The sequence below is a fragment of the Tenrec ecaudatus genome, chromosome 3 (genome assembly GCF_050624435.1).
Source record: "Tenrec ecaudatus isolate mTenEca1 chromosome 3, mTenEca1.hap1, whole genome shotgun sequence".
Classification (NCBI taxonomy): domain Eukaryota; kingdom Metazoa; phylum Chordata; class Mammalia; order Afrosoricida; family Tenrecidae; genus Tenrec; species Tenrec ecaudatus.
In genome coordinates, this window is record NC_134532.1 from 115787848 (window position 1) to 115800932 (window position 13085).

The window sequence follows — 13085 nt, forward strand, 5'->3', positions numbered from 1 at the left end:
TTGTACTAGGCCAGGCTTCGAATGTTATTTGTGCCACCTCTGAGAAGCTCGTTGTCACTTATTTTAAAATGTATTCATTCATCTCATCTTTCTGCTCACTGCTGTCAAATTAGTTTTAACTCATGGCAACATTATGTACAACAGAACAACTCAAACCCCTTCATGACCATCGGAGTCCATTGTGGTGGGTCACTGTGTATTCTGTGCCTTCACAATAGGGACTTGTCCAACATTTGTGTCTGACAATGTTGTAATCCATGGGGTGCCTAGCCCTCCCCCCCACCTCCCCCACCCCCCGCCACATTGGCTGATTTTCTGAAGTAGATTATCAGACCTTCCCTCCAGTCTATTTTCATTGGAACACTGCTCTAAAACGTGTGCACCGTGGGTGAACCTGCTGGTATTTGAAAGCGCAGTAGTAAGAGTTTTCAGCTTGGCAGTTAACACACAAGCCACCACAGGATGGCAAATTGAAGGCCAGTCAGATGGAGGAAGCAATGTAGTTTACATAATAATAGTACATTCATAGTAATTATACAATCTTGAGTGATTATTCTGTGCCAAGCAGGCACTGTTGCAGACCCTACCCAATATAGGTGACGAGCATGCACAGCAAAACGTCACAAGAAGATAATGATCTGGTCTCTTTGTGAATGCTTGATGTGGACAGCAATTTATATAAGAAAGGGTGGAGGAGGGGAAGGAGGTGCTCTTCTTGATTACGCCATTCATTTTCTTTCACTTTCTGGTCCCACTTCTGTCTCCACGGGACCAACTAGTCAAGTGCGTGATTACTAACGGAAGGTTGACGGTTGGAATCCACCCAGAGGTCCCTCAGAAGACAAGCCTGGCCATTTGCTCCTGAAACCTCACAGTCTTAGGGAGCAATTCTCCTCTGCACACAATGGGGTTCACCACGTTATCTGTGAAGGCATCTCTTGTATGTACCAACTACATCCATTGTTTCTTGTTTTGCCTTGCCCAGCCCCCAAAACCGCAAACGGACTTGAAATTCAACATGCCGGCAACTAGTCCTGTGTGTACAATCATGGCTCCGAGGCGGGGAAGTTAAATTGCCCCTGGAACGCCCGCTAGGGCTTGCACTGGAGCCCGCCTCCCGCAGGCCTGGCCGTCCGCGGCCGCAGCCCGGTGCCCCGGGGTGGCGTGATCACTGCCGCAGGCAGGGGGCGCTGGCGCGCGAGCGGGTCGGGCCGCGTCGTCACGGCGCGCGGAGCTGGCGACTCTAGGCGACGCCATGCGCGCTCTGCTGCCGCTACTGTGCCCCGGCTGGACCTGGCCTGCCCGCGCCGCGGCCGCCGCTCTGCGGCTGCAGGGACCCGCCGCTAGGCCCGCGCCGCGCCGCGCCATGGCGCTGTACCGCACGGAGGAGCGGGGCCGGCGCCACTCGGCCGACTACCGCGTCTTCCTGAGTGAGTAGCTCGCGGAGGCGCCGCGGGGGTGGGGCCAGAGCCGTCCCGGCGGCCTCCCGCCCCCGCCCCGCCCCGCCCCGCCGCGGCCGCCGCCTCTTCCTGCTTCTGGGCTCCCGCCGGCCGCCGGGAACTTCCTGCGCGGTGGGCGGGCCGCGGCCCCGGGCGAGCCACGCTGAGCGGCAGCCGCGGCGGCGTGTGCGGGCCCGCCCTGTGCCCGCCCTGCGCCCGCCCTGTGCCCGCCGCCGCCGCAGGCCTCCTTGCGCGTTTCCTTCCGCGCGGTCCCGCAAACTGCTTCTCCGAGCTCCCAGCAACGGGTAGCGAGCGATCAGCGGAACTTGGGAGATACCGAGCCTAGCGGCTTTCGGTCTTTTTTGGGTTCTCTGAAGAACGATGTCCCAGAAACACGGCTTTCTTCCCACACGGTTGCACCCCGAATGCGATGCCCGTGGGGTGCGGGTGGGGTGAATCCGCCCCAGTGTGCACAAACCCGGAGGGCGAAGTTCCCTTCTGGGGCGTGGCTGGGACCAGCACTGCCCTTGGACCCCCTTTTTCTTTGTTCACCCACCACGTACATTACCGAGGAAGTGAACATAGCGAGCTGCCTTCTTGCCTCCTTGATGAGTGACCCAAGAGGGGCCTGAACTTCTCTGCAGGGCGTCTCTTTCTTGCCTTCGCACTTTATTCCCCACTAACTAGCCTTTGGTGCCCTTCAGACCTGAACGCCTCACCTGAACTTGCATCTGTCTCTGGGCAAGTGTCCTAATTTGCCCTTTTGTTACATAGGGCTGTCAGGATTATGTAACAGGACTTGGAGTAAACGATTATTATTACAGAATGTCTGCATGTCACCTGACGGAGTTTAGGAGTAGGAATATTTTTGTGGAGAGAAAAATTTTTTAAAGAGGGGTTTGTTTTTGTTTTCTTTTTCTTCCCTGCTTGATACATAGTCTCCATCCTTGTGTGGTTAACATTGGTTAGGTAGACTGGAACCATTTACAAGAAGCCTCAAATTTCTGAATGGGTTATATTCCAAAATATATAATCACAGGATGATTTACTGCAGAAACAATGTTACAACATGGTAGCTAGATTTTTAACCAGTTAAAAACTTGTCTATTATGGTAAAAATATTCTGTATCCCCAGTGAGTAGTTACCAAGAGTAAGCAACAGAATTAGTAATCCATATTATGATGTATGCTAAAATTGTTAGGTATGGGACAGAGGTGATTTACTTAAGAATCCTGCCCGTAAGACACTTATAATAATAAGAGGTTGAAGAAAACAGAAACACTGAAACAGATTGTGTTTGTGTGGCCTAGCAGGACAACTGGTGGGTTTGAGTCACTGACTTTGTTATCAGCTACCCGATGATGTTTAGTCCCCAGCTGTTTTGCATAGTGATTGAGAAAAACTAGGCATGATGAGACCAGAGTGAGTGTTTGAGGGGGCTTCAAAAGTTCATGGAAAAATTCAATTATCTTTTAATTCCATTGCCCCTTGAACTTTTAGAAATCTTCTTATACTGAGCATTGGATTTGGAATTGGGGACAGAAAGGCAGGGGTTGGTGGGCCTTAGGCCTTCATATCAGCCATGCTATTCACTCTGGGGATGTGCCATTGGACAGGTGACGTCCTACTTATTTCTCATAACCGTAGCTGATCATCAGGTCAATTCTGAAGCATGGCGACCCCCGTGTGTCTGAATACAACTGCCCTGCATGGGGCTGTCAGTAGCTAATCGTTTCAGAATGTAGAGCCCCAGGCCCCAGAAGCACCTCTGGTTGGGCTCAAATTGCCAACCTCTCTGTGTTCAATTCATAAACCACCACACAAGGACTCCATTTCGTTCTTGGGGGAGTCAGTTTCTGCAGCAGTAAAATAAAGCAGTTGATTTGACATCCCTGAAGGTCGAGAGAGTCCTAGGGCATATTGCTGCTATCTTGACCGCTGGTGATGGTTTGTTTCTTTAGTTAAAAACTCCCATTTCGTATTCGTGTTTTTTCCCTCTAGCTAGAATGTTGCTGTTAGGTTCCATCAAGTCAGTCACTTTTGACTAATAAGGACACTATGCACAACAGGGAGAAACCCTGCTCAGTCCTGCACCACCCCATGTAGGGGCCCATTGTTGTAGCCCTTGGGTTAGGCCATCTTGTGAGGATCATCCTTCCCCCACCCCCAACCCTCTATTTTACCGATATGATTTCCTTTTCCCAGGGCCAGCTCTCTCCTTTCAACGTGTCCAGTGTGTGAGATGAAGTCTTGCCATCTCTGACGCTATAGAGCACTCTGGCTGTACTGTTTCCAACCCAAACCAAACCAAACTCTTCGACTCCTGAGCCATGCTCCCTCAGAGCGACCCTATAGGACAGGCTGAAATTGTCCATGTGGGTTTCCGAGACTGTAACTTTTTACAGGAGATGAAAGCCTCCTCTCTCTCCTACAACCTCTTCCAAGATAGTTAAACAGTACTGTTTTTTATTTGATTGGAACAAAAGGGAAGAAAAGGGGGACTTATTGAAGTAAACGGCAAGAATTGGAAGGAAGGGGAGTATGGTTTGGGGAAGGTTAAAAGGTAACTGGAAGGTGTTATGACTAAACAGTTCCTGAAGTAATCACCAGATGGCATCCTTGGCCCAGGACGATTTGCTAGAAAGGGCAGGACAAGGGAAAGGAAGCAATTTTAAGGTGATTGGGGTAAGGGGGAAACAATGAATAAATTGCTTGCGCTCTCTCTTTTTTTAAAAACTTGTTCCTTGTAAAGATGTTCACCAATTACATATTTTAAATGCAGGCAGTGTCTATGTAGAGCATTATACACCTCTATTTCATATCCATGAAACGACCTACTACTTACAGCTTTACTTGGTATTATTCAGAGTTGTTCATGTAGAATCATTTCCTACATTTTCAAATATACCCCAAGACTCTGAAAGACTACTGAAATGGAGGTAGAACATTTTTGAGCTCTGTCTCTGAAAATGGGTACTTTTTTACTGCCATTCCAAATAATCAGAATAAGTTACTGATGCAATTCTTAGAGACGTTTTAGAAACAATGTTGAAGTGAATGAAACAATGGTATAGGGGAAAGAGATCCTGGTAGGAATCAACAGGCCCCCTTGGTGCCAGCTCTACTCTGCTAGTAACTTTCTGTGTGACCTTGAATATGTCACCAAAGCTTTCTAGCATATATTATTAAGTCATGGAATGGATGGACCAGATAGGTATTTTCAAACTCTGTTTAGTTGTGAATAAGCATTGCAGTGGTGATCGGGAATTCATGGCTTAGTTTATTAGACAAATTCTTTTCTTTCTTAAACAGTTTTTATTATCATAGAAACTAAAAATGTGCTTATTCAAGTTCTGCCAGAGTCTAAAGTAAGTTACACCAAGCCCTTATTTCTCAGAACAGTTATTAGTCTCCCAGTGAAAGGATTTCATGGAATTCACTTTGAGGGGACACACTGAGTGGGAAGATTCTTGCAACGTCTAGAAACAGTGGTCGCAACATGGCACCGTTCTAAAATAAACTAGGTAGTATGTGATTATAGAAAAATGAAAATTTTATTGATTTGGTTATTGATCCATGAATCTTAGTTTTAAAACAGCTGAGTTTTCTAAATGACTATCATGAAATTTGAATCTTGTGAGCTGATCAGAATAAAGGAAAATGGACTTAAATGGACTTAACATTTTAAAAAATATTTCTTAATCTAGTGATCAGAAAATAAAAAAAGCAAAGCTGGTTGTCAGTAGAGCTTGCAGAATAATCTATAAAATGGCTTTATACTTGGCATAGATGTATCAATATACTATGACATGGTTTTAGATATATACACATGTGCATATAATGTAACAGTAGATATTATATATGTACACATATATATAAAATCTTGTAATAGTATATATAATATATGTATTAGTGTGTTTCACATTCCATTCATTTCTTACATGTTAATAGAAGTAATAAACTTATCTTGATATCACCTACTTTTACAAGAGAAAGAAACACATAGATAAGTTATGGAGTAAAACGTGATGGAGTAAAATCTTATTTCAGACCAGTTGAAGGTAAGTTTTTGACATGTTTAGCTATATCTAGTATATCTAGTGTCTACTGATGGGCTTGGAAGAATTCACTAGTTTATTCTTAGGGATGCAGTCTGATTTTTAACAAGAGTGAAGTGTCAAGACCAGTTAGAAGGGTGATTACAATTGTTTATGTCATCTCGTTCCAAATAAATATCCTGTTAAAGTGATAGCATGTCAATACTTTTTTTTTAAAAAAAGGAGGGTAACTGTAAAACAACAAATAAAAGGAGCCATCATCTAGTTTGAGATTTGGAAATGTCAGTGGAAGATGAAGAACTGATGGAGGTAGATCTGGCTGTTAATGAAGCAGTGTGAAGGAAAGCTTCATTAAGTATTTATGCTGAGGGGATTGTAGATTAGGAAGAAGTTGACCTGTTTTTCAGAACCTCAGAGGTAATGATTATGCAGATATCAGGATAAAAGGGGAGAAAGGTGGGTGTAGATTACATTTTATTACAGAGCAGCACACCTGTGTTTCGCATGCGAGGATACTTTGAGGGGTGGGTTAGTTTCTTCTGTAGACATTGAAAAATAATGTATAGGAGAGATTCAAACTGCTGTTGTTACTTCCTTACTAGAGCTCTTCACATTCTGGTATTTAAGGACCACTCAGAAGGTACAAAGAGTCCTGGGGGCTCTGTGAATTAGCCATTGGGCTGCTAATCACAAGGTCCGTGATTCAAACCCACAAGATTCTCAGTGGAAGAAAGAAAGGACTTCCATTCCCCAAAAGATTTACAGTCTCAGAGACCTTAGGTAGGTTGCTATGGCCAAGTCAACTTGATGGTAGGGGGTTTGGGTTTTTCTGGCTAGGTAACAGCAGCTTCTTAAACAGGAAGATAGCCTATCAAAAAGCCTCCCTCATGTAGAGATTTAGCAGTTAACTTTTCTCTTCTTGTTCATAAGTATAAACAAACTAAGCAAAAATCATGGTCAGGCTCTGATGGTTGTAACCTTTCATATTACTTATTCAATGCACATGCTGAATGAGTAAACTAAGAAACTAGATGTGCAGAGCACATCAGGATTAGAGGAGAAGGTTCACTAACAACACGCATCGTGAAGGTGACACAGCCTTGCTTGTTGAAAGCAAGAGGACTTGCAGCACTTGCTGATGGAGAGCAAAGTCCACAGCCTGGAGTTTAGTTTACAAGTTAGTATAAAGAAAACAAAAGTCCTCATATCTGAACCCATGAGCACATCATAATAAACGGAGAAGAGATTGAAGTTGTGAAGGATTTCATTTTACTAAGATCCATATTCAGTGCTGTATTGCAAGTAGTCAAGATATTAACCAATGTATTAGTGGGTTTTTTTCCCTTCAGTCTTATTTTAAAACCATTTTATTGGGGGTTCTTACAGCGTTTATAACATTCCATACACATCAATTGTATTAAGCATATATGTACATATGTTGCCATCATCATTTCCAAAACATTTTCTACTTGAGCCCGGGTATAAGCTCTTCTTTTTCCGCCTCCCTCCCTCTCGTCTCGTGAATCCTTGGTCAATTATAGATTGTTATTATTTCATATCTTACACTGTCCGTAGTTTCCCTTCACCCACATTTCTGTTATCATCCTCATCAGTTCCAACCTTGCGATGCTCCATAGAAATGCGGACGGCGAGAGTGTTGCCTGTACTTGACACTTGATGTCGGGGAGAAGGCCGTCGTGGTTGGTAAAGCAGTGGGTCAATGAGAAACAAAGATCTTCAATGAGTTGCATTGACACAGTTGCAGCAGCAGTGGTTCAAACATTACAAATGTGAGGATGGTTGTGTTAATTCGGGTTCCCTAGAAAAACAAAACCAGTGACACTTTTATATATGTGTATACAGAAAGAGATTTATATCAAGAAATGTAAATGTTGTTTTAGAAGTAGGTAAGTCCAGTCTGTTGTAGGCTGTGGGCCGAGTATAAACCGTAGGCGTCTCCTCACTTGTGTTGCTGCAGGAACTGACCAACAAGAAGCGGGAAGATGTAGCAGGAAGGCCACAGGCTGGTGGATGCAGAGTAGAAGGACTCTGAGGTCTGATGAATAAATTCAAAGTCAGCAGTCTGAGACCGGCAGGCGAGAGAACAGGACATTGTCAACCAGGTGCAGGATTTAGAACCAGCAGAAAGTGAAGGGGCAAGAGACAGCTTGTTTTTGTACATGGGGTCTCTTACACAAAATGCCACACCCTCAAGAAGGTAGCATCAGAATGCAACCTGATTGAGAGGTTGAACTCAGCCCCTACATAAACCCAAGTACATCAAACCATCACAATGGTGTAGGACTGAGTAGTATGCACAGGGTCTCTGTAAGTGGGAACCAACTCCATAGCACCTAGCAACAACCAACAGCATCACCTATGATTTCCTTGTGACAAATGTCATCATCAGTGTTGTATGTTCGTCTCACATGACCTTTTATTTTTTTTCTCCTGAAAACTCTTGCCTCTGGAAGACTTCTTAATAATTTTGTTTCTTATGGTTATTTCTTCTAAGTTTTCCTGACTTGGTCTGTCTTGTATTTCGGAATTCTAAACTTACAATACCTTAGAACTCAGTCTGAGGTGCCATGGTGGCATAGTCATAGTGGTTACCCATTGGGCTGCAAGTCACAAAGTCAGCAGTTTGAAACTACCAGCCGCTCCACAGGAGAAAGCAGAGGCTGTCTACTCCTCTACGAAGTTACCGTCTCAGCAAGTCATAGGGGGCAGTTCTGCCCTGTCCTGTAGGGCCTTTATGAGTCAGCATTAACTCAAAGGCAGTGAGGGGGTTTTGTTTTGTTTTTTTAAGAGCTCGGTTCAAAGCTCACCTCATTCTGTACTCTCTCTAGGATAAGAGTCAGCAAATGATATCTGTAAGAGGCTGGGTTGTATTTTATGTGTCTTGGGGGACACAGTCCCTGTCGCAGTCCTCTGCCAGTGCAACAAAGTAGCCATGGATAATATGTAAATCTAGGAGCATGACTAGGTTCCAACAAATTTATTTTCCAAAAAAAACCCCAACAAAAGTAGAGATTGAGCTGTATTTCATCCATGAGGCGTAGTTTGTGACTTTTACTCTAGGTGATCTACTTTTAGATACCATCTATGATGCCCATATATTTAACTCTAGATATAATCACTCCCTGAGCTTCCTATTTACACATCTACCCATGTGTGGCTCTACTCAAGGGTTTTAAGAAGTTTCTCAAGCGTGACATGTTAGAGCATTCCTGATTCTCTTACCCCTGTGCCAATTGATTTCTTTGTCTTCACATCTAGAACCAATAACCTAGGAGTAATTTTTCACCTTCTACTCTTAGCCAAGATTTACTTCATTAGGAGATTCTATCAGCTTTGTTTTTGAAATGTTTCCAGAGTACAATTCTCTAATTTCACTTGTGCCATCTTGATCCAGGCCACCATCATTCTCTACCAGTGTACCTGCTCCATTGTAGTGGCCCCCAATTGATCTTTCTGCATCCATCTTTGTACCATTAGAGTCTGCTTTCTTTAGAGCAATCAGACTGGTCCTTTTAAAATAGGTCAGGTCATATCTAGGCTTTGCTAACAACCCAGTGGCCTTCTGTTTCACTCGGAACCTTTACCACTGTTGGGCCCGTGCCAGGCTGCCTCTTTGGATTTAGGCATTCCTTTGCTTACTGTTCCAGTCATGCTGGTCTCCTTGTTGCTCAAACATGCCACGCATTTCTTGCTTCGGCACCTCTGTATGTGAAATGCTCCTCTCTAGAGTTCTGTATTACTCACTCCTTCACTTTATTCAGGTCTGTACTAAAGTCTGTCATATCTTTTGTGACCATCCGGTACAAAATATTATCTCTTTATTTTTCACTGTTTCCCTCCTGGAGCTGATATATGTATATATTTCATATATATATATATATATGTATATATATATATATATATATATGTTACTTCAGTCTCCCCATCCCCACTAAAAATAAATTCCATAAAAATAAACCCAAACCCTGTGCCACCAAGTCAATTCCAACCTCTTCTCATATAGGATAACTGATATTGTATATCCTTATGAGAGCAGATAGCTTCATCTCTCTTCTGCAGAGGACCTGATGGGCTTTGAATTGCCGACCTTGTGGTTAACAGCCTGATGCTTATTCCACACTGCAACCAGTGCTCAATCGTTCCCAAAACCCAAGCCTACTGCCATCAAGTCAGTTCCAACGCACACCAACCCGATATGACAGAATAGAACTTACACTTCAGGTTCCTGAGACTGTAAATCTTTATGGAAACAGACAATCAAGTTCATCATCTCTGTTGGTGTGGCTAATTTGTTTAAATCACTAACCTTCTTTTATCTTTTAAATTGTTTTATTGAGGCTCATACAACTCTTATCACAATCCATACATACATCCATTGTGTCAAGCACATTTGTACATTTGTTGCCATCATCATTCTCAAAACTTTTTTTTCCTACTTGATCCCTTGGTATCAGCTCCTCATTTTCCCCCTCCTTCCCCACGAACCCTTGATAATTTATAAATTATTATTATTTTGTCATGTCTTACACTGTCCGACGTCTCCCTTCACCCACTTTTCTGTTGTCCATCCCCCAGGGAGGGGGTTATATGTAGATCCTTGTCATCGGTTCCCCCCTTCCATCCCACCTTCCCTCTACCCTCCCCATATCACCACTCTCACCAATGGTCCTGAAGGGATCATCTGCCCTGGATTCCCTGTGTTTCCAGTTTCTAATTGTACCAGTGTACATCCTCTAGTCTAGCCGGATTTGTAAGGTAGAATTGGGGTAATGATAGTTGAGGGGTGGAAGCATTAAAGAACTAGAGGCAAGTTGTATGTTTCATTGTTGCTACACTGCACCCTGACTGGCTCATCTCCTCCCCACAACCTTACAGACGGACTTTGGGTCCCCACTCTGCACTCCCCCTAATTCACAATGATAAAACTTTTTGTTCTTTGATGCCTGACATCTGATCTCATCGACACCTCATGATCACACAGGCTGGTGTGCTTTCTTCCATGTAGGCTTTGTTGTTTCTTAGCTAGATGGCCGCTTGTTTATCTTCAAGCCTTTAGGACCCCAGACGTTATATCTTTTGATAACTGGGCACCATCAGCTTTCTTCATGTCTTCAGCGATCATGTTGGGGAAGGTGAACATCATGGAATGCAAGTTTAATAGAAAAATGTATCCTTGCATTGAGGGAGTACTTAAGTGGAGGCCCAATGTCCATCTACTTTAGTGCTAAACCTATAAATATATGCACATTAGATCTATTTCCCCATCGTCATATATAAATATATTTACATATGTGCATGCCTATATTTAGACCTCTATAAATGCCCTTTGCCTCCTAGTTCTTTCCTCTATTTCCTTTTCCTTTCCTCTTGTCCCACTATCATGCTCAGCCTTCATTTGGGTTTCAGTAATTCCTCTCTGTTACATTGCCCTTGATCAAGCCCCACCAGGCTTTTTACACCCTTCTTGCCACTGATTTTGGATCACTTGTTGTTCCTTTGTCCCTGGGTCTGTTAAAACCACTTCCTTTCTCCCGCCTCCCCTTCTCCTTTGTTCCTCTGGAACCTTCAGTCCTGTTGTTTTCTATTCCAGATTGTTGATCCCGCCTATCTTATCTATATAGACCTGCAGAGATAATGTGCACAAAAACAAAACAGAGCAAAACAAAGCAACAAAAGAAAAGAAAACATGGTTTGGATTCATGGCAGCCTGGGTGTGACAAAGTAGAATTTCTTTATGGGATTTCCTTATCTGTAACATTTATAGGACTTATTACCAGGACTTCTTCCATGGCACCACAGGGTGGGTTCCAATAGCTCACCTTTCAGCAAACTAGTGAACCTGCCAGCCACCCAGAAGGAACGGATGGACCACCAGCCTGGGTGATCATGCAGTGTCCATCGGAACAGGTAGCAGGCATATAAGACCCAGAACAAAAAAGTCATGTTGTGAATGAGGGGGAGTGTGGAGTGGAGACCCAAAGCCCATCTGTAAACAATTGGACACCCCCTTTTATAAGGGTCACAAGGAAGAGATGAACCAGTCAGGTGCAGTGTAGCACCAATGAAATACAATTTTCCTCTAGTTCTTTAATGTTTCCTCCCCACCCCACCCCACTATCATGTTCCTAATTCTGCCTTACAAATCCAGCTAGCCTCTCAGAGCATGTACACTGGGACAGATAAGATCTGGACACACAGGGAATCCAGGACAGATAAACTCCTCAGGACCAATAATGAGAGTAGCGATAGTAGGAGGGGAAGAGGAAGGTAGGGGACGAAAGGAAACAATCACAATGATCCACATATAACCCCCTCCCAGGGGGACAGACAACAGAAAAGTGTGTGAAGGGAACCATTGGTTGGTGTAAGACATGAAAACCAAAAATTTATAAATTTTCAAAGGTTTAGGAGGGCGGAAGGGTAGGGGGAGGGGAAAATGAGGAGCTGATAGTAAGGGCTCAAGTAGAAAGAAAATGTTTTGAAAATGATGATGGCAATATAGGTACAAATGTGCTTGATACAATTGATGCATATATAGATGTATAGATTGTGATAAGAGTCCCCAATAAAATGATTTAAAAAAAACCCAACAAAACAACTACAATAACAACAACAACAAAGACACACAAAAGAAGCCTGATAATAGCTGAAGGTCTGCTGTTGACCTTTAGGAGTATTTTCCCATCTAGTCTGGGATGCTGCACCTTGGCCCCAAAGCCTATTTTTTGTATTCCCTCATGACTTCCTTGCTCTGTTCCCCTTGCTGTTCTGTTGCACACCTGTTAGTGTTTTGCTTTGGTGTAGTGGGGTCAGATGGAGTGCAATTCCCACACTGTGTCTCCAGTGTTGTCCCCTATAGAGGTGTGGGTCAGTGAAGGATGTCATGTCTCGTAGTGGGCCGACCATATGGTCCTCTCTGCATTGGCTGCTCTGAGTGCGGACATCATTCTCAAGGTTTGGTGGGCCAGGATGTGCTCCACTCTCTTCCTCTCCCTTCACTTGTTCCTGGGTGTACTGGTCAGACATGTTCCTCTCCCTGAGCTGTAGCTTCAGTGCTGTACTCTGAAGTAAATTCTTCTTGGGGGAGGGGTGGCTGTCCATAAAGTTGGGATTGGGCCTACCCCTCAGACCTCTCTACTGGTTCCCTGCTTCATGCCTGTATGTTGCATTCCTGTCTTTGAGCACTGGGTTGAAATCCGGTCCCTCTTTCCTGTGGAGATATAAATTATACCCTCCTCTTGGATGCATTCGTGCCCTGTTCCCCCACTACTCATTTATTTTAAAAAAATTTCTCCCTCTTTTTAGTTGGCTAATGTATATATCCCTGGATTTGGTCTGGCCCCTAACATACGACCTGGACCTCACCGTAAGAATGTTTGTATACAGTAGCTTTTTAATTATGCCCTTTTTGCATTTTTTAAGCTTACCTCAGTAGACTCATGTTGTACGTGTTCTTCTGTGCTTGGTTTACTTCACTTAGCATAATTTCCTCCAGTTCTTCCCATGTGGTGACATGCTTCATGCGTTCATCACTGCTTTTTAGTGATACATAGTACTCCATTGTAT

General features: G+C 43.9%; 1 protein-coding gene across 2 annotated transcripts in view; it reads left to right on the top strand.

Annotated features, from left to right (window-relative positions):
- The first annotated feature begins 1239 nt into the window (after positions 1-1239).
- Positions 1240-13085, top strand: part of PPA2 (inorganic pyrophosphatase 2) — a 134834-nt gene continuing 122988 nt past the window's right edge. For both annotated transcript variants that reach the window (XM_075544858.1, XM_075544859.1), the window contains exon 1: positions 1240-1430. In XM_075544858.1, the coding sequence (XP_075400973.1) occupies positions 1256-1430 (175 nt within the window). In that variant the 5' untranslated portion in view covers positions 1240-1255. The remainder of the gene's footprint in view (positions 1431-13085) is intronic.